The 27,727-nt window shown below is 45.2% G+C and overlaps 1 protein-coding gene across 3 annotated transcripts in view; it reads right to left on the minus strand.

Annotated features, from left to right (window-relative positions):
- The window catches only part of cfap206 (cilia and flagella associated protein 206), a 57,708-nt gene that overhangs the window by 25,375 nt on the left and 4,606 nt on the right, over positions 1–27,727 (minus strand). For 2 of the 3 annotated variants that reach the window (XM_069887374.1, XM_069887373.1), the window contains exons 2-5: positions 24,438–24,521; positions 16,854–16,944; positions 15,384–15,572; positions 8,853–9,011 (exon numbers count right to left, since the gene is read on the minus strand). In XM_069887374.1, coding sequence (XP_069743475.1) covers positions 8,853–9,011; positions 15,384–15,572; positions 16,854–16,944; positions 24,438–24,521 — 523 coding nt within the window. The remainder of the gene's footprint in view (positions 1–8,852; positions 9,012–15,383; positions 15,573–16,853; positions 16,945–24,437; positions 24,522–27,727) is intronic. The other variant, XM_069887375.1, reaches the window with a different exon arrangement.

A 27,727-nucleotide genomic window follows, 5' to 3' on the forward strand; every position in this document is an offset into this window, starting at 1 on the left:
TTGATGTTTATGCTGCACCAGCCTCTTGTGTCTTTTCTTGCATAATCCTATGGATGAACAATTATCTCACACAAATCCTTTATGAGGATACTGTGGTTAACGTGCCACTCCATTATCAAACTGACATCAATAGTTGCGGGCTCCCACAGGATCAGGAGTTCCCGGTGGCTGGGGGACACAAGGAACTCTGGGAGACATGTGATATCAGAGGTTGGGTGATGGTGATAGCACACCAACTGTAATTATTTAAACTCCTGTGAAGATTCCATTAAACATCTGTTGGTTCAGCTCACAGACAACTTCTGTTGTGTTTTATTCACTGCACCACTCGCTACATTGGTGACCCCCAACGGTCCAAGTAACATTTTGGACCTCACTATGGATGCACAAAACACTGTTGTGCTCAAACCTCCAGTATTTTTGACCTTGCAGCCACAAATCTGGTACTCGCAGGCCGAGGCCTAGTTCCAACTATGCAATGAAGTACTACTATGTCATTGCATCGCAGGACCAGGAAACTGTGGGGCGTATTATCGATTTCTTGCACCAGCCTCCAGCCAACAACAGGTATAAAAACATAGAAAATAGGTGTAGGAGTAGGCCATTTGGCCCTTCAAGCCTACATTGCCATTCATTTTGATCATGGCTGATTATCCACTCGGTACCCTGTTCCAGCTCTCTCTCCATACCTCCTGATCCCCCTAGTCACAAGTACTTTGAGCCAGCAAAGTCCTGCTCATACATATTTTCAGCCTTTTTCGCACAAAAGGGCAGCACGACTTCTGCATATGGACGGCCTGGACAACCGCACTCCTTCCAAATTAATGAATGGGATGCTGGTGCTCATGGACGACACAAGCCCTGTCTGTTTTTCAAGCAACTTTTTCTCCAGCAAATTCCAGAAGACAGCCATTTGCTGTTTGCAAACAAAGACTTTAATAACCCCCCATCACTTAGCAGCCCGTGCTGATGAGTTGTGGCATGCTAAACAACAAGATAGATTTTCGGCAAAGGGCACAAACCCTTCCCACTCCAGATAGCAATGCGACATCAGATTTGATCGGATGCAGCGCAGAGAGCAGTGGTTCTATTACCATCAGAGATAGGGAGCTGCAGCCCTCCACTGCTGTCTCCCGCCGAGGCCAGCCATCGGTAATGGCCGTGACAGCCGGCCTAAAGAACAACCTCATTTTCCTCTGGGATAGATGTTCCTTGGTCGACAGTGGAGCGGAGGTTAGCATGTTTCCCTCCTCGTTCAGGAAAAAAAGGCCCTCCCCTCACAGCCACCAACAACAGCAGCATCTGGAAGTGCTGGTTAAGGACAATTTCACTCAATTTTGGCTCGTCACAGTTCAGCTGGTCCTTCACCGTTGCTGATGTATCACAACCACTCCTGGGAGCCAATGTTTTGCGAGCACAGTCTCTTCTAATAGATCTCAAAGGTCACCGCTTAGTTAATTCAAAGGCTTTTGAGCTCCTCGCCTTGCACCACGCGGCGTTGCCCGCACCTCGCCTCGACTCGGTTATGCTCTCTGACGATGGATATGCTAGAATCCGAGTGAAATTCTCCAGCATCGTTACTCCACAGTTCTCGATGGCCAAAACAAAATGTGGGGTACAGTACCATGGATGTCACCTGCACGCTCGAGCATGCAAGCTACTACTAGATAAATTGTGATTGGCTAACGACGAATTCCAACACATGGAGGAAATAGGGATTGATCGCCACTCCAATAGCCCTTGGGCATCACCCGTTGCATAAAAACATAGAAGATAGGAGCAGGAGTAGGTCATTTGGCCCTTCGAGTCTGCTCTGCCATTCAATGAGATCATGGCTGATCTTAAAGTTCAGTACCCCGTCCCCGCCTTCTCTCCGTAACCCCCAATTCCCTTATACTGAAGAAATATATCTAATTCCCTCTTAAATATATTCAATGAACCTCCCTCTACTGATCTCTGTGGCAATGAATTCCACAGATTCACCTCCCTCTGGGTAAAGAAATTCCTCCTCATCTCAGTTCTAAATGGTTTGCCTAATATCCTCGAACAATGGCCCCGGTATGGTACCCAAGGAGTCTGGAGAGTGGAGTCCTTGTGGGGTCTGAACGACATCACTGCAGGTTCCCCATATACAGGATTTCTCTGCTATACTTCACGGCATTAAGACTTGCTTCGAAATCAACCTGGTGCGCAGGTACATTCCTAAGACAGCCTTTATTAACCCGTATGAGCTACTTGAATTCCTCCATGTGCCTTTTGGTTTTAAAAAAAACTTGGCCCAGACATTTCAACGCCTAATGGACACAGTCACCTGGGGCCTGGATTTCATTTCTTGTTTATTTGGACGACATCCTTATCACCAGCCACTCACGGCAGCAGCCCTGGGTCCATTTCCGTCGACTATGTCAGTGGCTAGATGACCGCGGGTTAGCGATCCACCTGGCCAAATGCCAGTTTGGCCTCACATCAATCGATTTCCTCAGCTACTGCATCAGTCAGTACAGAGCAGTTCCACTACCTTCCAAGGTCAAGGCCATTTGCAAATTTCCAAGACCCTCTACCCCATTAAAGGCCTGCAGGAGTTTGTTGGCATGATTAACTTCTACCATCGTTTTCATGCCAGCTGCAGCCAAAGTTATGCAGCTACTTTTCAAGCTCTTGTTCAGACATCCCAAGGAACTGAAATGGGATGGCGAGGCCATGGCTGCATTTGAGACTGTCAAAGGAGCGCTAGTGAGAGCCACTGTGCTTGTACACCTGAGGGTTGACGTGCCCACGGCTCTGACGGTGGATGCAGTAGGTGGGGTCCTGGAGCAGCTCATCAATGGCTTCTGGAAACCCTTAGCTTTCTTTAGCCACCATTTGAGATCACCAGAGCAAAAGTACAGTGTTTTTGACAGGAGCTCCTTGCCCTCTACTTGGTCATTTTCGCTATTTCCTAGAGGGCAGAGGGTTCATGGTCTATGCTGCTCACAAGCTATTGATTTTTGCATTCACCAAGATGTCAGATCCGTGATAAGCATAACAGCATTGACAAATCTCCTACATTTCAGAGTTTAGAACTACGATAAAACACATAGCCAAGAAGAACAATCTAGTCGTTGACACGCTATCCCGCACCACAATCACTTCCCTCCATTTCCCTGCTCCCGGTATAGACTACACGGCTTTGGCAGCAGCCAGTAGGAAGATGAAGAGATGGCCACTTATTGCACCGCCATCTTGAGACTGAAATTGGAGGACATGCGTTTTGGTCCAGCAAACGCCTCCCTAACTAAGGCCCATTGTACCTGCTGCGTGATTGACACCATACATGGTTTGGTTCACCCTTTGATTAGGACGACAACAAGGCTCGTGGTGGCTAAAATTCAGGTGGCACGGCCTTAGCAAGCAAGTCGGCGCTTGGGCAAGGACATGCATCCAGAGTCAGACCTCAAAAGTTCAGCGCCACACCAATGCCCCACTACAGGTTTTTGCAACCACACAGTGCAGGTTTGATCACATCCATGTGGATATCGTCGCCCCTTTGCCCCTTCCAAGGGTGCTACTCACCTCTTCACAATAGTAAACAGGTTCATGAGATGGCCAGAGGTTGTCCCACTTTCCGACACCTCCACCTCGGCTTGTGTGAGAGCCTTCATTTCCAATTGTATAGTACGTTTCGGACTACCCGTGCATATCTCCTCTGACAGAGGAGTTCAGTTTATGCCCGGGTTATGGTCCACAATCGCACAGTTGCTGGGCACACAACTGCATCAGTCGACGACCTATCCTCCCTAATCCAATGGCTAAATGGAAGGTTTTCACCATCATATGAAAATGGCTCTCATGCCATGTCTTAAGGGACTGGATTTGATAGATAAACTGCCTTGGATACTTTTAAGTATCTAGCTACGTCGTCCAAAGAATTGGTTTATGGAGCCCCCCAAACGGTCCCAGCGGATTTCATTCCAGCAGCATGTGGGCAGCAGGAATCTCCCACCGGTACCCACACGCTTAAGGAAGAAGGTGGGTACATTGAAGCCTATCCTGGCCACCCAGCATGGATCTACGACTTCATACATTCCACCTGAACTCAAGGTCAGCCTTCATCTATTCCTCCTCAGGAATGAGCATAGGACACCGTTGCAACAGCCATATGAAGGTCTTTCAAGGTGGTATGGAATGACGGCTCCACATTTGTTATCGATGTTGGTGTCAGGCAAGAAACAGTTTCAGTAGATCACCTTAAGCTGGCACACGTGGACCTAGATCAACCGGTGCGGGTGGCATGACTCCGGTGCAGGAAGCATCTGCTGGCCTGTTCTAGCCGCATAGGTGAGACTGCCGAGCTCTGGTTCCAGGGTGGGGGGGGGGGGGGGAGGGATATGTGGTGAGCTGCGCCACTCCATTATCAATCCGTAGCCGCGGGCCCTGGCAAGATCAGAAGTTCCCAGTGGCTGAGAAGCACAAAGAACTCTGGGAGGCACATGACATCAGAAGTCAGGTGATTGTGATAGTGTATCAACTGTAATTATTTAAAGAGTGAAAATTCCATTAAACAGTTCTGTTGGTTCAGATCACGGACAACTTCTGTCATGCTTTATTCACTGCAACACTCGCTACAATATTCTTTATTTTCTTCACCTTTAAATGCTTACCTAGCCTCCAATTAAATATGTATGCACTCTTCAACCACCTGCTGTGCTTGAATATTCCACTCTCTAACATTACTTTGGGTAAACAAATTTCTTTTGTATTCCATATTCAGTATTCTAATAACTATTTTACATTGATGGCCCCTAGTAATGCTCTTTCCTGAAAGTGGAAACATTCTCTTAGTATCATGCTATCAAAACATCTTCTTATTCTGTCACCACTTTGCCTTTTATTCTCCAGAGCAGAGACCCAAGTCTGTACACTTTTCTTGACTTGCATATCTTTACCTTCCTGGAACCTTCCTTGTTAATTTTCCTTGAACCCTTTTCAATGCCTGTATTTCCTTCTCGCACTAAGGTGACCAGAAACGTCCCTAGAACCCCAAGTGTGATCTTACCAAATTGCAATAGAGGTTTTATATAATTATTCTACTTTTTAATTCTCTCTCACTAGAAATACACGCTGCTTTCGGCATGGCCATATGAACCTATATTGCAACTTTTAATGATTCAGTATATTTGTAATCCAAGATTCTTTTGTACCTCTTCCCACTCCATGTAATGTGAGATGTAATGTGACATGCCAAATGCCTCTTTCCATGTTGTAATTATTTTTCTTTTTCAAGTACACCTCAAATTACTTATCTGATCATCCAGTCAGTCATGTCCCTGATTCGTCTCATTGGCAAATACCAAAGTGAAGAAAAGATTTAATACTGTTTCCATCATTACCTGCATTGTTCACCTCTATCCCTTAATTGCCTTATTCCCAACCTTCCTTTTTTTAAAATTAACATGTCAGTAATAAAGTTTACTATTTTGCTTAATTTTCCTTGATAATTTATTTTCATTACATTGCTCTACTTTATCTTTTAATTTTTGGTTTTAACATTTCCTAATCCTTTTTGTATTTTGACTTATGGAATTCCTCTGCTATCTATACATTTAATGTATGCCTTCTTAAATTTAATTTTAATTGAGAGATACAGAATGGTAACAGGCCATCCAGCCCATACCATCCAAATAGACCAATGTGACCAATTAACCTCATTTTTTGGAGGAAACTGGAGCACCCGGAAAAAGCCCACAATGACACAGGGAGAATGTATAAGCTCTTTATCAACAGTGACAGATGCGAACACGGGTTACTTAAGTTGTATTAGCATTGTGTCAACCAGTTTACCTATCTCGGCTGCACCATTTCATCAGATGCAAGGATCGACAACAAGATAGACAACAGACTCGCCAAGGCAAATAGCGCCTTTGGAAGACTACACAAAAGAGTCTGGAAAAACAACCAACTGAAAAACCTCACAAAGATTAGCGTATACAGAGCCGTTGTCATACCCACACTCCTGTTCGGCTCCGAATCATGGGTCCTCTACCGGCATCACCTACGGCTCCTAGAACGCTTCCACCAGCGTTGTCTTCGCTCCATCCTCAACATTCATTGGAGCGCTTTCATCCCTAACGTCGAAGTACTCGAGATGGCAGAGGTCGACAGCATCGAGTCCACGCTGCTGAAGATCCAGCTGCGCTGGGTGGGTCACGTCTCCAGAATGGAGGACCATCGCCTTCCCAAGATCGTGTTATATGGCGAGCTCTCCACTGGCCACCGTGACAGAGGTGCACCAAAGAAGAGGTACAAGGACTGCCTAAAGAAATCTCTTGGTGCCTGCCACATTGACCACCGCCAGTGGGCTGATATCGCCTCAAACCGTGCATCTTGGCGCCTCACAGTTCGGCGGGCAGCAACCTCCTTTGAAGAAGACCGCAAAGCCCACCTCACTGACAAAAGGCAAAGGAGGAAAAACCCAACACCCAACCCCAACCAACCAATTTTACCCTGCAACCGCTGCAACCGTGTCTGCCTGTCCCGCATCGGACTTGTCAGCCACAAACGAGCCTGCAGCTGACGTGGACATTTACCCCCTCCATAAATCTTCGTCCGCGAAGCCAAGCCAAAGAAGAAGAAAGAAGATTAGCATTGTGTTAACCACTACTGAGTCCGTATTGAATATCTGTTGTCATTTTTCATCCATGGAGTCTCAACTACTTTGCTATCTAAAGCCTTCGGAATGGAAATGGATGCTGAACAACCATTGGTAAACATCTCCACTTTTGACATTAGATGGATTTGAAGATGGTTGCGTTCTGGTCTCTGGGGAACACCTGCAGTGATATTCTGGGACCAGGATGATTAATTTCCAACCACCTCAACCTTCTGCCAGATACTAATAGAGATTTCAACCTGAAATTGGCTAAAATATTTACTCATTGGTATTTAAAGAATGTTATTTCCACTTAACCATGAATACATTATTTAGCAATGACGTTTAGCTATGGAACCTTGTCTGTATGGATTCAGAACTGGCTTGCCTGTAGAAAGTAGAGAGTAGTAGTGGACGGGAAGTATTCTGCCTGGAGGTCAGTGTCCGCTGGAGTACCCCAAGGATCTGTTCTGGGACCCCTGCTCTTAGTGATTTTTATAAATGGCCTGAATGAAGATATAGAAGGATGGGTCAGTAAGTGTGCAGATGATGCGAAGGTTAGACAGGTTGTGGAAAGTGTTGAAGGTTGTCGTAAGAAGGTTGCAGCTGGATATATTACAGGAGGCAGAATTGGGCAGAAAGTAGCAGATGGACAGGGTTGGTGCCAAGGGGGGGCATCCATGGGCATTGCCCCTGAAAGCGAGGTGCTGTGCCCCCCCCATACAGATGGAGCCATTGCTCACTCTCAGACCCACCCCACCCCCTCCAACGTCACTAGCGTGCATCAATCATCACTAGTGGCTAACGACGCTTGACACCATAAAAGCAGTACTCTCAGCACCTACATCGGAGGGGCGGATGATGTTTATAGCACCCACTTCCTGCTGAGAGTTTATGAGGGGTTGCACTGTGCCCCCCTCTAACATTTGTTCTGGTGCCGATGCTGTAAGTGTGAGGTGATGCATTTTGGTAGGTCAAGCTTGAAGGCAGAGTAAGAAGTAAAACGTGAGAGTCTGCAGATTCTGTGGTTGAAGTGAGACCACAATGCTGGAGAAACTCAGCAGGCCAAACAGTGTCCTTTTTCCGGGTGCTCCAGTTTCCTCCAAAAAATGAAGTCAATTGGACACATTGGTCTATTTGGATGGTATGGGCTGGATGGCCTGTTACCATTCTGTATCTCTCAATTAAAATTAAATTTAAGAAGGCATACATTAAATGTATAGATAGCAGAAGAATTCCATAAGTCAAAATACAAAAAGGATTAGGAAATGTTATATAACTAATAGGGTATACACGTGATTAGGTCAGAGCCAACAGGAAGAAGGCGGCAGAGTTGTGATCCCCTGGTCCAATGCCAACAACCCACCTTCCCCCTGATGCTGCCCTCCAACTCCCCCCTCCCACTGATCTGATGCCCCCCCCCCCCTGCCGATCCAACGCCGCACCCCTTGACCTGGGTGAAGAAAATCAGTAAAGCCGACCATTCAGTCACTGACTCACCATCTGGTATGCGTCATGGCGCCTTTTTATGCGCATGCTTCCCCCTAACTTTAGAACCTCACAACATCCCTGACTTGTCAAGGTAAGAATTTTATACTCTTTCTATAGGACGAACGTGATGGGAGAGGAATGGAGGATTATGGGCAAGGTGCAGGTAGGTGGGACTAGAGGAGAGTTCGATGCGGATTAGAAGGGCCAAAATGTCCTGATGCCATGCTGTAATTGTTATATGATTTTAAAGTGATGTTTTTGGTTTCAGATCATCCTATACAACTGCATATATGATACATCTTATGAGACAAGGTTAGCAGAGCTGAGGCTTTTTTCTTTGGTGACTTAATAGAGGTCTACAAGATTACAAGAGGCACAGATAAAGTAGACAGTCAGCACCTCTTTCCCACGGCCTGAGTAGCAAACACCAGAGAACATCTTTACAAAGTGAAGGGAGGAAAGTTTAGGGGTGACATCAGGGGTAGTGTTTTCACACAGAGAGTTGCAGGTGCCTGGAATGCATTGCCAGGGATGGTGGTGCTGGCTGGAATGATAGGAGCATTAAAGAGACTCTTTGACAGGAACATGGACGAAAGAAAAAAAAAGAGGGATATGAGGTAGGCAGGATTGCATTGTTTTGGAACATATCTATGGGTCAGCACAACATCATGATGCAATGTTCTAACTAAGTGAAAGTCACAAAAGTGTTCTGAAATGTGTTCACAAGACTTACAGTCATCAATACCCTCGCCACCTTTCTTGCAATTTTTGTTGAACAATCGGATGCCAGAGACAATCAAGCTGAGCTCATTTAGCTGTCGTTCCTTGTCCTTTTTAGTGAGAGCTAGAAAAGTACCCAGTTCTGTCTGTGGAAAGACACTTTGCAGAGCAGCTACAAGAAATTAAAAAGAAGTGTGAAAAACAAAATGAGCCTGCAATATTTCATACTTTAAAAGAAACATACATACATGGTAATTTTATGGGGAAAAAATTGTATCTTTTCTCAGGGATACACAATCGTTGAGTTGTTAAATATTGAGTTTTTTTACAGGTGATCTTCATCTCCTCCCTCCCTGAACATTCTTGATATATAATTATTACTGTCCAATGGCTTTCTACCATAACATCTCTTTTGATAATTATGTAGATTGTAGTGGCAGCTACACTGCTCCTGCAATAACACACACAACCAGACAGGTTGAGCTCAGTGAGCAGACTAGTTTATTACAGGCTGCTGGGCTGCACTTCTACTCCCAGCCCAGACCTGGCTGAGAACTGCGCTGGAGGGCGCTGATGTCACCCGGGTGTCACGTGGTCCCCAAGCATGGGTTTCTGAGCACCAAGCTGGAAGGAAGGGAACCCCCCGACGGCACCATTTTGGCTGGCTGCCCTGCCACATGGCTTACAAGCGGTGCCGGTTCGCCTGCCTTGTGGTGAGCTGCCACACAGTCCCCCCCCCCACCCCCCCCAACCCCCCCACCCAGAACCGGCGCCAATGTCTTTTTTTGCCTGGCAGCCTTGCTTCTTGGGCTGGGCAATGACCACAGGCTCGGTGGGATCGAGGTGCTCTGGCTTCAGCCTGTCCATGGTAAACAGCTCATGCCTGCCACCCATGTCCAGCGTGAATGTCAAGCCGAAATGCTGTATAATCCTGTACGGCCCCTCATACGGTCGCTGCAGAGGTGCCACAGTCGGGTCCTGCCAAACGAAAACAAACTCCGCGGAAAGCAGCTCGCCAAGAACGTGAGACGGGCAGGTGCCATGCTTGGGCGGCGGTATGGGTTCAAAAGAGTCCAAGCATGCCATGAGGTGAGGAAGTAGTTCGTGTGGCGACCGCTGGGGATTGTGAGGTACATTGACGAACCCACCAGGTAGTGCCAGTGGCGCACCGTAGACCAGCTCAGCTGATGACACCTGCAAATCTTCCTTGGGAGTGGAGCAAATATCCAGGAGCACCCAAGGCAGTTCGTCCATCCAGTTGGGACCAGTGAGGCGGGCCATGAGCGCCAACTTGAGGTGGTGGTGCAGATGTTCAACCAGTCTATTGGCCTGTGGGTGGTAGGCCGTGGTGTGGTGTAGCTGGATCCCCAACCTGTTGGCGAGTTAGTGCTTGGGAGCAGGAGTCGGTGGAGGCATCTGGCATCGGGATTGCCTCAGGTCAGCAAGTGGTGCGGTCCTTCACCGTAAACAGGTAACGGTTGCCCCGGGAAACGGGTAAGGGCCCGACGATGTCCACGTGAATGTGGCTGAACCGTTCCCGGACGTGCTTGAACTCCTGTACAGGCACCCTGGTGTGCCTGTGCACCTTGGACGTCTGGCAATGGGTGCATGTTCTGGCCCAGCCCGCGATCTGCTTCCACAGCCCGTGTCATATGAACCGTTCTGCCACCATCCGGACCGTGGACCTGATGGACGGATGTGAAAGGTCGTGGATGTGACGGAAGACCTGCCTGCGCCACTGCTGGGGAACCACTGGCCATGGAGTGCCCAAGGAGATATTGCACAGGATGGTGCCTTCACCGCTCGGAGTCGGGAGGTCTCAGAACCACAGGCCGGTGATGGCAGTCTTGAAGGCCCTCGTCTCCTCATCAGCTTCCTGGTCCCGGGCAAGCTGGTCGAAATCGAGGCTGGGCATCAGCGAGCAGATGTCCGGTCGTGAGAGTGCATCGGCAACCACATTGTCCTTCCCTGCCTTGTGCCAAATGTCAGTGGTAAACTCCGACACGAAGGAGAGGTGACGCTGCTGGCAGGCCGACCAGGGATCCTTTGCCATTATAAGCGCCTGGGTTTGTGATCTGTGAAAATGGTAAAAGTCCTCCCCTCCAAAAAATAGCATAAGTGCCACACTGCCAGGTACATGCTCAGTAACTCGCAGTCAAAGGCACTATACTTGCGTTCCAGTAGGCGAAGCAGGCGGCTGAAGAATACCAGCGGTTTCCAATGTCCATTCACCTACTGCTCCAGGACGGCACCGACGGCTGTGGGAGAGGCATCGAGTTTTCGCACCTGTTGAAGCTGGGGATCATTCGGCGGTCCGACAGCCCATGGGCCTTGCCAAAAGCTGAGGAAAGTTCATCTCCCACCCTCCATTCTCACTACATTCTACAAAGGATGCATTGAGAGCATCCTGTGCAACTGCATTACTGCCTGGTTTGGAAGATGTATCTCCTTGGGCCGCAAGACCCTGCAGAGGATACTAGTCAGTGGAAAAGACCATTGGGGGCTCTCTTCCCACCATGAAGGACATCTACCACACTTGATGCAGGAAAAAAGCAATAAACATTGTGAAGGACTCCACACACACTCCTCATGTAAACTGTTTTCCCTTCTGCCATCTGGTAGGAGGTACCTTAGCACTCAGGTGGTTACGACCAGAATTGGCAAGGTTTTTCCCCCAAGCCATCAGACTGCTGTACACCCAGAACTTTTGGGGATAGGGTATTGTGGACTGTTACTGTATAAGTCTTAATATTTTAGTGTTTAACTTCTATTCAAACTTATATTATGTAAATACGCTCCACAGTCCTGGAGAATCATTATCTCTTCCTCATTGTTCAAGCATGGTATGAACGATAAATAAAGGTGACTCGACAGATGTAGCAAAAGGAATAAGCTTGGCCCTCTAGTTGGGATGAAGACAAATAGACTAATATTTCCTGTATGTTGTGATTTCTGAATAAGATTGATTACCAACATTTTTCTTTCCACCTTATTAAGATAACTTTTGTGTCAATATAAATGCCTAAAATATAGAGTTCCTGCATTCAAGGTAGGTGCCTGGTGGATGCCCGTACCTTCCAGGCCATTTGCCTCGATGCCACCCGCACAGATCAACCCCAGATAGCCACGATCAGCACGCCCAGAGACGAGTTCCAGCAGATCCTGGACGAGTTCCTGACACTCCTCAAGCTGCAGTTCTCCACTGCCTCACCGCGCCACGGGGTGTTCCACCACATCCCCACCCAGGGCCCGCTGGTTCATGCCAAGGCACGCCAGCTCCCACCTGACAAGCTCCAGGTAGCGAAGGAGGAGTTTTCGCACCTGTTGAAGCTGGGGATCATTCGGCGGTCCGACAGCCCATGGCTGCAGCATCTGCATCCAGGTAAACGAGCAGGCTGGCTGGTGTAAGGCTGTGGCAGCTGGTCAAGGACACAGCCTTCTCTACCTGCAGGACTCAGTCAGCGGCCGGTGGTTCCTCATTGACACTGGAGCCCAGATCAGCATCATCCCAGCCACGGCCATCGAATCCAGGAACCGACCTCGTGGACCTCCCTCCGTGAGGCCAACGCAACGGCAATCCGGACCTGTGGAGACAAGATAGTCCACTTCCAGATCGGCCAAAGGAAGTTCGCGTGGAGGTTCACCATCTCGTCCCTCCCGACTGCCATCCTGGGTGCAGACTTCCTCCTCGCACACGGGCTTCTGGTAGATGTCCTTCATGGTGGGAAGAGAGCCCCCAATGGTCTTTTCCACTGACTAGTATCCTCTGCAGGGTCTTGCGGGCCAAGGAGATACATCTTCCAAACCAGGCAGTAATGCAGTTGCACAGGATGCTCTCAATGCATCCTTTGTAGAATGTAGTGAGAATGGAGGGTGGGAGATGAACTTTCCTCAGCTTTTGCAGGAAATAGAAACGTTACTGAGCTTTCTTGGCTATGGAACTGGTATTGAGGGACCAGGTGAGATTCTCCACTAAAGTGCACACTAAGGAACTTGATGCTCTTTTTTTAAATATTTTATTTAAAATCACATAACATAACATTAATTACTACATAGTAATACAGATATAGTTATTTATATTTTAAAAAACCCAACCACCCTACTAATAGCCTCCCTCCTCCCTTCCCCACCTACAAAGAAATAAAAAGGAGATTATCATCTACTACAAACACATTTAAATATTTTGGCTACAAGAATGGTGGAATCTATCAAGTAGACCGAGATATCAAATTTTAATACCAATAATTTTCAAATAAGGGCTTTAAATTTTGGTAAAGAAAAAATATTTATCTGAAATTATATGTAATATTTTCAAAAGGAATACAGGCTTTCATTTCATTGTGCAATCTTTTCATACCTAAAACAGAGTCAGATTTCCATGTAATAGCTAAAAACACTTCTTAGAAACAGCCCAACGCAAAAATTCAATTTGATACATAGCCAATCTCAATCTTAAAGCTTGCGACTTAATATCTCCTAATAAGAACAACAATGGATCAAAAGGCAAATTCACTTTTAATATCCGTTCCAAAAATGATTTAATTTTCAACCAAAAACTTTTAATCTTAGGTTCTAGCTTCATCATTTAATTCTAAAGCTCGAGGTGTAGCTATTTGAATTAATAAAAATTTACTGTTTAAATTAGTCGGTAGTCACTGATCCTTTTGGTAGATTTGTATTAGTGAATTGTCAAATTTATTCTGAATCTTGGATCTTGAACATTAGGATTTATGCTCCTAATGTTGATCATGAAAAATTTATTTAAGTTGATGACCTCAACGGTAGTGCCGTCAATAGTCAGGAGACGGTGGTGTCCCCCCCCCCCCCCCCGAGCCCTCTTGAAGTGGACAACCATCCCTTTCGTTTTTTTAAAAACATTCAGACACAGGTTGTTGGTTCTGCACCAGTCTGTTAGCGACTGCACCTCATCTCTGTTCGCTGAATCCTCATTCTTACAGAACAAAATATTTTCTTGCCACACAATATAATTGACAGAATCCAGTATTTTTTTCCTCCCCCTCCCCTTCTTCTCTCCTCCCTCTTCCCTCAACTTATACAAACACACTATTACTTAAGAAAAACAACCTAGCACCAACAGGATCAACAACCTTCCTCAAAGTTCAAAAACCCTGGGTGTTAAACAAACCGTAAAGGATAAACAATAAAAAATAAAACTAAAAATTAAAACCCACATCATCTGAGCCACAATCCCAATTCACTCTCTCCTTTATTTACCTGACGGGATAGGTTGTTTCTTATCTCATTACTCGTTTGGTGGGGTGGGGATATAGATCATATCTGTACCCCTACATGCCTCAGATACAGCCGTCATACTTTAAAGAACGTGTCGTAGTTCTTCCTCAAGTTATAAGTCATCTTCTCCAGGGGTATGCAACTCTGCATTTCCGTGTGTCATCACATATATACACATACACACACACACACACACACACACATATATATATATATATATATAAAAATTTAAAAAAAAAAATATATATATATAAAAATATATACATATAGAAGCTACTTCCTTAAGATACTGCCTCTTGCAAATTACCTCAGTGGAGTGGACGCTGATGCATGTGATGGCGCTGGCTAATTTCACAATTTTAATTTTTTTTTTGTCCTGGGCATTGGAACCTCCATATCAGATAACGATGCATTCCAAAATACTTAGCTTCAACAGGAACTAATTCTTATCCCACCTCATCCAGATTGATCCTGAAATTCTCAGATGTTCTTCCATCTTCTCTCAGTTTGAATGTTCCAATGTTCTCATCACTCCTCCAAGCTCCACAACGATATGAGAAATTCTCTCATTTTTTCTCCCACACTGTTTCATAATCCTGTCCTTTGGATCCTCATCCCTGAATACATTGATTTAATTCTCCTTACCTTCAGCTGCAAATACTATGAGGACAAGGAATCCTAACCCACATCCCTACCAGTTCTCCAGTCTGCTTAAGTTCTCTGCATCTCCTTCCCATCTATGCATTTGCTTCTTGTCTGCAATTATATTCGAAATTCTGTTTTGTAAATCCTTCAACCAGGCCACTTTTTATCCCCCTTTCAAAAATTAGCAATGGAGATTTCTAAAATCCCATGGGGCATGGATAAGGAGAATTCCAACAGTCTTTTTTCTCTCAGGGTAGTGACCCTAGAACTAGTGAGCATAAGCTTACGTTTTGAAGAGAAAGCCGAGGGGCAAGTTTTCCACTCTATGTCTGGAATGAGCTGCCAGAACAAACTGTAGAAGTGGCACAATTTTGACATTAAAAGGCTATTTGGACAGATTTATGGATAGGAAGGACTTAGAAGGTCATGGACCAAAAGGGACTAGCCCTGAATACCAAATTGATCGGCATGGCTGATCTATGACTCTCCATCTCCTTGCCTATACCACCCTTGACACACACACCTCACCATTGTTTTTCATGACAAAAATGCTCTGGGGATTGTTTTACATTAAATCATTACGCAAAGGAAGATTTTTATTGCAGTTGCTACACGTTAAATTGTGAAAAGAAATCCAATCACCTACCAGTTGCCTCTCTCACCACCCTTATATCAGTGGGGGAGCCAAGGCCGGAGTGGAGCAGGACGTAGCTGACGACTTTGCGGTACAGACATTCCAATTCTTCTCGTGTCCTGGCACGGCAGTCAGTGACTTCTCTGCGCACAGGGGCCAACCTAGATTCTAGGACACTCCGATGCTCTGCAAGGAATTCCTCTGGGTGGTAAAGTAATAAAAGAAACTCAAATTCCTGAAACATTCAGGCAAAAAGTAGAATCAATGTTTAGGATTTGTGGTAAAATTATTTTGATCAGGAGGAAATAGAGTCATTAATTTCAGACAATCCGAATGTCCAGGGCCATTTAAGGTGCTGCTTTTAGTCCATTCTTTTGTGTATCCAGCTAGACCACAGTAATTTCTTCCAGCTCATTTCCCCAAGGTATCTATCAAATAAAAGACCCTAGTACAACATCCAGGGAATAAGAATATACAAAATAAAGGCAGGAGTCTGTCATCTGCCCCATCGAGCCTTTTCTACCATTCAATAAGATTATGGCTGATCTGGCCATGGTCTCAGGTCCACTTACCCACATGTTCCCCATAACCAGGGGTGCAGTGCTACCGGAGCTCACCAGAGCGCCACTCCAGCACCTCCTTGTTGTCATTTTTGGTGAGCTCCAACACCTAAGAAATTAGCACTGCACCCCTGCTCATAAACCCTAATTCCCAAACTATACAAAAATATATCTACATCTTCAACACATTTAATGAGACAGCTTCTATTGCTTTACTAGGCAGAGAATTCCACAGATTCACTATTCTCGGAGAAGCAGCTCTCCCTCATCTCTATCTTAAAACTACTCCCTGAATCTTGAGATTACACCACCTGGTCCTAGTCTCACCTGCCAATGAGAACAACCTCCCTGCTTCTACCTTACCTATTCCTTTCATAACTTCATATGCTTCTATAAGATTTCCCACCTCCTTCTAAAATCCATTTCAGGATCAACCTGGTGAACCTCCTCTGCACTGCCTCCAAAGCCAGTGCATCCTTTCTCGAGTAGGGAGAAGAGAACTGCACACTCCACTCCTGGTCTGGCCTCACCAGTGCACTACATATTTGCAACAGAACATCCCTGCTCTTAATTCACATTCAATCTCTCCAGCAATGAAGGCATACATTCCATTTGCCTCTTTGATTACCTGACACACTATCAAACTAACCTTCTGATATTCATGTACAGTCACAGGTCTCTCTGCAAGCAGCACACTGCAATTTCTCACCACTTTGTACATGTTGTGTATCTACTACACCTTCTAACTGGGCATAAGGTTTCCTTTGTTCAAACAGAGATGAGATGACTGCAGGATCACAAATGGGTCCTGAAGAACTACAGAGATGTACACAGATAGGCCAAGAAATTGTACAGCACCTTATCAGTCTTTATGAAGCTAGCTGATTCTGCTTTTCTCAATAAAGGTAACTGGGAAACTGACCTCGACTTGTGTAATTCATATCAAAATATATTTGCATCTTGATTGTGTCAAGAGATGGCCGTTCTGTTTCAAGCAATCTGTCCACACAAACCTGAAAAATACATTGGTGAAAGTTTTCTTTAAAATTCCGAAGAAAAAAACTATTACATTCAAAAATCATCTTGAGCCAAAATATTGCAAGTTGCATCTATAAATTCTTGGTTTGTGGTCTGTGCAGACAAGTGTCTGTTGTTACAGGAGATTTTGAGCCTGGTCTACTCCCAGAACCTTCCATTATATAATGGGGTTTATGGTGATAGTCCTGACAACAATAAGCCCTGCTTGCAACTTGTTCCTGATGAATAACTTATCCTATTGTGGCTACCTAGTAAACACTGAAGCAAGAACAGATGTGAAAAGGAAATGACTGTGTTAAGACCTAGAGTAGAGAATGGATAATCTCAGAGTGCTGAGTAAGTTCTCATGAGAAATTGCCACATGGATAATGGGAAGCAAAAATTAACTATTGCTTATTCAGAAGTTATGGGTGATGAAATTATCCTAAATATAGCATCAAACAAGAATGAGTCTTCAGTGGAATTTAAAAAAAGTCTATACACTGTGGTACAACCCCTGTATTGTAATGAGCTGGCCTTCCCCCTGAACCTGTGATTCCTCCCTCCCGAAATCCCTATAAAGGCTGTTATGCCCAAACTCCTCCTTCAGTACCTACCTTCGAACCAGGCCAGCAACATGTGAGATGTGTTGATGTGGTGATTAAAGCCTATTAATCACAACTCTCTGTCTAATGTGGTTGACCAACAGTGCTACAATTTAATCACCTTAAATTTTTGGGCCATGGACAAGGCAATACGGGCAGATAAACTGGACACCGACCCTAAAGATCTGGAGACCAGTCAAATTCGTTCATTGGCTGCACTGCCTCAATGCTTTCATGAGATGTAACAATGTGCAGAGTGAGGAAGACAAACGAGATCTACTCTTCGCTCAGGTCAGCCACTGAGTTGTCCAGATGATAAGGAACTGCACTACTTACTCAGCCACAATGGAGATCCTGCAGAAACAGTATCGGACCCCGACGAATGTTACCTACGCCAGTTTTCTTCTGGGCAGTCGTAGACAAGTGACTGATGAGTACATGCGGGTCCTTTGGGAGTTGGGGTGAGCCTGCGACTGCAGAGAAGTCTCTGCTGCTGCCCCTCTAAAAGGCATGATACACAATGCATGTGTGGCTGGATTCAAGTCTAATCACATCAGACAGAGACTCCTGGAAAAGGGCGATTGAAGCCTGCAAGAAGTTGTCGACCTGGCTAAAGCGCTCAAGACAGCGCAGCTGAAGCAGAGGTCTTCTCAGTGAATGTGGTTGCCATGTGGGGAGCTCTGGTGCCACCATCTTGGCAGGTGGGGTCCCAAGTCACCGCTGCCGTCTTTGAGCACCCGAAACACTACTTCTGTGGACATGCCAAGCATCCCTGAAAGACCTGCCTGGCCTGAAAAGCTACATGCTCTGCCTGCGGGAAGTGGGACACTACAGAAAGGTATGTATATCCTAAACCCCTCCCAACAGCGCCACGTGTGGCTGGCAGCTGCCGCCATCTTGGGCCATGCTGCTTCCAGTTTCACCTCTGATCTCACTTCTAGTTGTGGGAAACGGCTTGGCAGCAAAACAGAATGGCACCACTTCTGGCGGCAAAGAGCAGCACTGTGTGCATGACATGGGAGCAGCCATCTTGGCGGGCATTCCTGAACCAACTCTATGGCAGCGACTCAGACAGCAACCAAACACTGACCTTAATTACCCTGGACCAGGACAGACCACACCACTGGGCAAGGCCATGTTGAACATTATGGTAAATGGTCACAACACCAACTGCTTATTTGATACAGGGAGCACAAAGAGCTTCATTCATCCAGCCATAGGGCAGCGCTACTCCCTCACGGTAACCCCAGCAAAACGTAATGTCTCTCTGACCTCCAAATCCCACTCAGCTGAGATCCACAGCTGCTGCACCGTGACACTGACTGTACAAGAACTTTAAACTCCTTATCATACCACAGCTCTGCGCACCAGTCATACAGGGACTGGACTTCCAGTGCCAGTTAAAGACCATCCAAATTCAGTTTGACAGGACACACCCACCCCTCACAGTCCACAACTGCAAATTTTTAAACCACCTGATTTCCCCCCCCCTCCGAACACGACCTGCGGTCTTCTCTACCCTCCGGATCCCACCGCTGCCCCTGTTCGAGAACCTCACCCTCGACTGCAAGCCTGTCATTACCAAGAGCAGGCGATACAGCCTCGTGGACAGAGCCTTCAATAAAGCAGAAGTAAAATGGCTTCCAACAGAGGGAATCATAGAACCCAGCACCAGCCCCTGGAGGGCACAAGTGGTGGTTGCTAAGAGTGGAGAGAAACAGTGCATGGTCATTTACTACAGCTAGTTCATAAACTGTTTCATCCAGCTGGATGCCTACCCTCTCTCCCACATCGCCGACACGGTAAACAAGATCACCCAGTTCCAGGTCTTCTCAACCACCGACGTCAAGACGACCTACCACCAACTCCTAATCCATCCGGAGGACTGCCCGTACACTGCCTTCAACGCAGACAGCTGCCTCTACCACTTCCTCCGAGACCCTTTCGGGGTTACCAATGTCTTCCAGAAGGAGATGGACAAAATAGTGGATGACTACAGGCTAAAGGCCACTTTTCCTGACCTGGAATATGTGACCATCTGCAGCCATGACCAGAAGGATCATGACATTAATCTGCAGAAATTTCTCCAGATGGCTAAAAGCCACAACCTAATATAACCAAAAGAAGTGCATGTCCAGTACTTCACGGCTGGCCATCCTTGTTTCACAGTGGAGAATGGCATCATTGGGCCCAACCCTGACCATATGCACCCCCTGTTGGAACTCCCATTGCCCCATACCCTCAAGGCCCTGAAAAGGTGTTTGGATTTCTTTTCGTATTACGCCCAGTGGGTCCCAAATTACGCAATAAAGCCCACCCTCGGTGAAATCTACCACCTTTTCCCTGTCAGCAGAAGCCCAAGCAGCATTCACACACATCAAGGGCGACATTGCCAAGGTGGTGATGAATGCTGTGGATGAATCCATCCCCTTCCAGGTGGAGAGTGATGCATCTGAATTTGCCCTGGCTGCCACACTCAACCAGTCGGCCAGGCCAGTGGCTTTTTTTTTCTGAACCCTCCAGGGCCTCGAACTTCGGCACTCAGCCATTGAGGAGACCCAGGCCATAGTGGAAGCTGTGCGCCACTGAAAGCATTACCTGGCCGTAAAACCGTTCACCCTTGTTTTTTTTTTAAAAGTTTATTTAAAATTTTACAAAATATAAGCATAAAATACACAAATTTAAAAAAACCTTCTAAATTACCCCCCTATACTCCCCACCCCCCAACCCACTATCCTACCCCTTACTATCCCTCCGCCCCCCCATCCCGGAGCTTAACATACACAAATAAAGGTATTAAAACAAACAAATAAAGTGGGTTAGGTTACAGTACATCATTTCAACAATTCAAACAAAAATATTTTAAAAAATATTTACACATCTAAATTCATACATTTCAAATATTGTGTCCACATTTTTTCCAAAAAAATTATTTTTCAAATTATATGTAATTTTCTCTAAGCATAAACATGATTGAATTTCATTATGCCACCTCTGTATACTCAACTCTCCATAATTTTTCCAAGTTACCGCTATACACTTATTAACTACTGCCAAACTCAACCGAATAAATACAATCCAAGATTTATCCAAACGCGCTGTTAATGGATTCATATATCCTAATAAACACAACCATAGACCCACATATAAATCTATTTGAAATAAATCTCGCAAAAATGTTATCTTTTCCCAAAAGGGTTTAACCTTTGTACAATTCCACACAGAATGAACAAAAGTACCTATCTGATCTCCACACTGAAAACATAGATCAGAATCTTTAAAACCATACCTCTTTAACTTTTCATGGGTTAAATATAACTGATGTAAAAAATTATAATTGACCGTTCACCCTTCTGACTGACCAACAAGCAGTCGCCTTTATGTTCAAAAACAAACAGTGGGGAAAAATGAAGAACGACAAGATCCAAACGTGGAGAATTGAGCTATCCACCTACAACTACAAGATCATGTACCAGCCCGAAGAGCTCAACAAGCCTCCCAATGCCCTGTCCTGGGAACATGCACCAACGTACAGATGGACCGCCTCCAAGTCCTCCCCAACAACCTCTGCCATCCCGGGGTCACCAGGCTCTACCCTACTCGGTCGAGGATATCAGGAAGCTGACACTGAGCTGCCTTGCCTGTGCCTACTGTAAACCCCAATTCTATTGGGCAGACAAAACCCACCCGTCCCTTCAAGTGGCTAAGTATGGATTTCACGGGCCCCCTCCCATCAACCAACAGGAACATATACTTCCTGAATATCATTGATGAATACTCCCATTTCTCTCTCGCCATCCCCTGCCTGGACATAACCACGGCCACAGTCATAAAGTCACTGCATAGCATATTTACTCTGTTCGGATATCGCTGCTGTTTCCATAGCAACCAGGAATCCTCGTTTATGAGTGAAGAGCTGTACCAGTATCAGCTGGCTGAGGGCATAGCCACAAGCAGGACCACAGGTTATAACCCCTGGGGGAACGGCCAGATAGAAAGGGAGAACGCCACCATCTGGAAGGCAGGTCAAAAGGCCTGCCCATCTCCCAGTGACAAGACATCCTCTCTGTGGCGCTCTATGCCACCAGGTTCCTCCTCTATATCGATACTAATGCGACACCACACGAAAGGCTCTTTTCCTTCCCCAGGCGGTCGGCATCGGGAACCACACTGTCATTCTGGCTGATGACCCCTGGGCCCGATCTGCTCCGGAGGTATATAAGAAACCACAAGACTGATCCTTTGAAAATAATCTAATCTATTATTTCTCCTTACAAAGTGGATGACCTTGTACTCCATAGGACAGACCCTTGCCCACTCTCTTAACTCAGTCATTCACTCATTTATCTATATCTCACTGCAGACTCTCTACATCCTCTGCTTAATTTGGTTTTCCGTTGTAATCAGCAAGCTTAGATATGCTGCACTTGGTCCCCTCTTCCAAATCATTGATGCATGTAGGTCCAGCCCCAACCCACCACTGATTACCAACCAGTTCTCAACCTTCCATTGGTTAACTAATTCTCTATCCATGCTTATACATAACTTCCAACTCCATGCATCCTTATCTTTTGGTTAAGTCTTTTATGTCACGCCTTATATAGAAGTTCAAACATATGACATCCATCTGTTCCCCTCTGAACTCCAGTAAATTTGTCAAAGAGAAGCTTCCTTTCCTGAATCCATGCTGGGACTTCCTGATGGAATAACGTCGATCCAGATGCCTCGCTATTTGATCTTAATGATAGCTTCAAGCATTTTCCTGACTACAGATATTAAGCTAACTGACCTTTTCCTATATCGTTTTTTTTTAAATAGTGGTGTGGCATTCAATGCCTTCTAATCCACGTGGACCTTACCAGAGTCCATAGAATTATCTGCAATTCCTCACCTGGACAGCAAAGATGCATACATCAGGATGCTCTTTATAGATTATAGTTCATCTTCCCCTCAAAACTGATCAGAAAACTGCAAGACCCGGGTCTTCATCTCACTCTGTAATTGAATCCTAGTTTTCCTCACCTCCAAACCGCAAACGGTGTGGATTGGCAAGAACATCTCCTCCACAGTCTCCATCAGCTCCAGAGCACCACGTGGCTGTAAACTTAGCCCTCTGCTCTAATTGCTTTACAACCATGACTGCCTGGCTTGGTACGACAATAATTTGCTGACGATACCAAGTAGTGGGCTGTATAAAAAAACTGATGAGTCAGCATACCAGAGGGAGATTGAAAACATCTGAATGGTGCACCAACAAGAACCTCTCACTCAAGGTCACCAAAGCCAAGGAGCTGATTGTGGAATTCAGGAAGGGAAAACCAGATGTGTACAATCCAGTGATTATTGGGGGATCAGAGGTGGAGATGGCGAACAAATTTAAATTCCTGGGAGTCACTATTTCAGAGGATGTTTCCTGGAGCCAACATACTAACGTCATCATGAAGAAAGCGCGTCAGCACCTCTATTTCTTCAGGAATTTGCAGGGGTTCGATATGACTTCGAATAGCTTCCAAACCTCTACAGGTGTGTAGTGGAAATAGTGCTAAACTGGCTGCATCATGACCTTTCATGGAGGTACCCATACCTCTGAGCAGAAAGTCCTGCAAAAGGCAGTAGATACAGCCTAGACAATCATAGGCAAAACTCTCCCCACCATTGACAAGAGTATCAAGTTCCTTGGTGTTCACCTGGTGGAGAACCTCACTGGTCCCTTAATACTAGCTCCATAGCCAGCAGTGCCTCTACTTCCTGTGATGGCTGAGGAAAGTCCATCTCCCATCCTCCATCCTCTACGTTCGACAGAGGATGTATAGGCAGCATCCTGTGCAACTGTATCACTGCCTGGATTGGAAGTTGTACCACCTCAGATCCAAGACCCTGCAGAGGATAGTAAAGTCAACGGAAAACACAATAGGGGAACCTTTTCCTACCATGGAGGACATCTACTACACTCATTGCAGGCAGAAAGCAATAAACATTGAGAAAGACTCCACACATCTTTCTTCTGCCATCTGGCAGGAAATACCGAAGCACTTGGCTCCTTACATCCAGAGTGGGGAACAGCCTTTTTCCCTAAGCCATCAGGATCTTGAACTCCCAGTACAGATGTGGATAGTGTACCATGGATTTTCAGTGCATACATCTTAATATTTTAATGTGTTAACTGCTTTCATAACTTATATCTATATAAATATGCTCCAAGGTCCTGGAGAAATGCTATCTCGTCCTACTGTGCTAGCATGGTATGAACAAAATATAAAGTTGACTTGACAAAATCTCCGAGGAATCATCAAAGAATAGCAGCAGTTGTCAAGGATCCACACCATCCAGGACATGCTCTGTTCATCAGGAAAAATTTATACCACCAGGTTCAGGAACAGTTGCTACTCATCCATCATCAGACTCCTCAACGACAAACTCAATCACAGACTTATTTGAGGACTCTTACTTTACACATTATTTATTATTGATTTTTTTTCTGTTTAGACATTCAGTTTGTTTACATTTCTATTTAGTATACATTTCTTTTTCTTGAGTACAGATTGCACAACCGATAAGTAGAAATTCTGCCTGGCCCACAGGAAAAAGAATCACAGAGCTGTATGTGATATCATGTATATATGCTGACAATAAATTTGAACTTTGAAGCACCTTTTATTATAAATTTGGTCATTTCTTTCAGATCCCTGGGATGCATTCCATCAGGACTAGAGGTCTTAACTACCTTTTAGACGTACAAGTTTGCTATAGTGTGAGGCAGAAAGAGGAAGACACAGAATTTCCACCTTTGGATGATGACAGAAACACAAAGAAAAGATACATGGATAACATACCAATTGCTGTTAGTCTCTGCAAGGGCAATGTAAATGGATATTAATGATTACCATAATGAGCTTGTGCACGTCAGTCTTTGTAAGTCTTCTATCCACATTGAACTCGTATCTTGGGTCCAGAACAACAGCTTTAACCTGTTTGAAAACATATTCATCATTCAACTGTGAGTTATGCATCTTATTCATATTGAATGTTTTTCCTATACAGTAAAATCCCCAGTAACCAGCACTTACGAGGATTGTTAGATGCCGGAGAAGTGAATTTACCTGTTGCTTGAGACTGCATGTTGTGTGATTGGTGAACTAAACACTACGGAGGTGCCAATTTTAAACTTTCATATTTTTAATATATTTATTTTCTGAATTTTTTTTTGCCAAGTCCTTGAGACTGCCAGTTGCTTGAATTCAAGATAACAGGGATTTTACTGTATGTTAGTTTTATTTTCCTTTGTGTTAGATTTTTAAAAACACAAAGCTACTAAGTGAAGTAAATAAAATGTATAGATAACTTTAAGAACATAATCTCACTGGATGAAATGATGACCATCAGAGCTCAGCTTTCCCATTAAGGAATGCATCTTCAGAATATTCCCAGCACATATGTACAGTGGGCTCAGGTTTTTAAATTACAAAGGTCCTGAGGTTGCATGGCAATGAATTTATCATCCAATAGAGACCAGGAAGGTTGAGAACCACTGATCTGACTCAATTGTTTCTGAAATATTTTGCTTGAGAAAAATTGTCATTGGCCTAGTTCCTTTGGAGTTATGAAACCGTGTCAATTAGGTACAATTAAAACAGTGATTCTCAAACATTTTCTTTCCACCCACATGCTACCTTAAACAATCCCTTACTAATCACAGAGCACCGATGGCATAGGGAATACTTAAAGTGTTATGTGAGTGGAAAGAAAAAGTTTGAGAACCACTGGGATATCAGAGCTTTGCAATCTTGCTGAAGTTGAAAAAAGTAGAATTCTATTTAAAAAGCAGAAAACACAATTCTGGAAGAACTCAGCAGGTCAAACTGTACTTTATGTCGCAAAGATAAAGATAGATACCAACTTTTCAGGCTTGAGCCCTTCATCAAGGTATAAAAAATGTCAGCAGGTGCTCGAACAAAATTGTAGGGGAGGAGGGGCAGAGGAGCACAGTCCCAAAGGCAATAGGTGGATAAGGGAGGGAGGACACACCAGCAAGCAGGGGGAGAAGGGATTGCTCTGTGACTGGAGTGGGAATGGGTAAAGAGCTAGAGAAAAGAAGACAAAGGGAAAGGAAAAGGAGGAAGAACGGAGAGCAGCAGAAAGCGGAGAAGTCAATGTTAAGGACATATAGTTGGAGAGTGTCCAGATGGAAAATTAAGGTGCTCAGCGAATTGATCTCCCAGTCTGCACTCAGTCTCTCCGATGTAGAGAAGGCCACAAAGGGAGCACCGGATGCAGTAGATAACTCCCGTGGATACACAAGTGCTGCTTCTCTTGAAAGGAAGTTGAGGGAGGAGGTGTGGGCGCAAGTTGGCGCTTCCTGTGGCCACAGGGGAAGGTTGTCTGGGGTGGGGGGGGGGAGGGGTGATTGGAAAGGGAGCTATGGAGGGAGCGGTTCCTATGGAAGGCAGAGAGAGTAGGATAGGGGAACATGTGTCGTGGCATCCAGTTGTAAATGGCAGAAATTATCAAGAATGTGTTGGGTGTGGAAGCTAATGGGGCAGTAGATAAGGTCAAGAGGAATCTTGTGTTTGTTACGTCTGAGGGCAGAGGGGGCCAGAGCAGATGAGTGGGAAATGGAGGAGACACAGGTAAAGGTAAAAGTTCCATTATTGACTCATAATACATTTAGACTGTAGTATACATGAAATTCTTTGTGTACCGTAAGGAAGACAGAGAGTCACCACTTCATCAAGTGCCGCTCACAGAAATGAAGCCCCAGCAAGGGATGAACTCGCAACCCCTGGTTTACAAGACTGGTGCTCTAACCACCGAGCTATCGGAGTGAGTTGATGGTGGTGAAGAGAAGCCACATTTGTGTTAGAAGGTGGAAATTTCAGATGATCTGGACTGGAAGACTTCATCTTAGGAACAGATTTAGCAGAGACAGAGAAATTATGAGAAGGGAATAGAATCTTTGCAGGGGACTGGGTATGAAGAAGTGGTCGGGTAGCAGTTGTGGTAATGGTGGGTATGAAAAATCTTTTTGGAAAGCTTGTCTCCTAAGATAGAGAGATAAAGAAAGAGGAGAGTGTTGCCAGAGATGGACCAGAATGACTTGAGATCGGGGGTCAAAGTTGGCAATGAAATGAATAAAGTTGACAAGATCATCACTGGTGCATGAGGCAGCCCCGACGTAGTCGTCAAGATAGTGGAGGAAGATTTGAGGGGCCTTGCTTGTATAGGCCTGCAGCATGGATTGCTCCACAAACAATCAGGCACAGCTGGTACCCAATGGGTACACTTTTGATATGAAGAAATTGGGATGAGTCAAAGGAGGTTATTACGAGTGAGAACAAGTTCTGCCAGGTGGTGTAAGGTGACTGGTTAGATCTCTTGTCAAGAAGGAAACAAAATACTTTTGAGATCTTCTGTACGGGGGAATGGAGGTGTGAAGGGATTGGTCGTCCATAGTGAAAATTAGGTGGTCAAGTTCAGGGAATTGAAGTGATGGAAGGCCATGATATAGGTAGTGAGAGATGGAACCAGGGGAGAAAAGATGAAGTTGAGATAAGACTATACTAGTTTGGTGGGGGAAGAGCAAGGAGAAACAATGGATCTCTCTGAATAATTGGGTAAGAGGTAGATCTGGGCACTGCAAGGTTGAGAAACAATGAGACCGGAGGCTGTGGGAAAGAGGTGATGAGGCAAATAGGAAGTGTCTGAAAGCTGTTGTCTGGCCTTGGCAAGGTGGCGATCAGTACAAAATTGTATTTCTCTGATTCATCTGCTAACTAAACAACTGGAGCAAGAAAAATTCAGGAGTGCGGCAGATAGAGCAAAATTACACAGAAAATTTAAGGAAATTTATTATGTTTGTTTACAAATAACTTATTTTGTTCAGATGTTAGCAGATAAGTAACTTACCTTACATACGTTTTATGTGTGAATTGTGGAGGATAGGTGGCCTCCCGCTCTGCAACTTTGTGGACTGCAGAGAGTCATGTGACCACGTCTGAACCTTATTTTGACAGTTGCATCACCTGCACATGAACGTTGGATTCTGGCCACTTGTGAGTGCACACCTTTCTCTTGGCTCATTTAAATTATTCAGTGTCATCATTGATCCAACGCCCAACTCAGAACCATACGAAACTCAATGCATACATACCACATTTCTTTCCCTTTGCCTCTTGGT

Source organism: Narcine bancroftii, chromosome 6 (genome assembly GCF_036971445.1).
Source record: "Narcine bancroftii isolate sNarBan1 chromosome 6, sNarBan1.hap1, whole genome shotgun sequence".
Classification (NCBI taxonomy): domain Eukaryota; kingdom Metazoa; phylum Chordata; class Chondrichthyes; order Torpediniformes; family Narcinidae; genus Narcine; species Narcine bancroftii.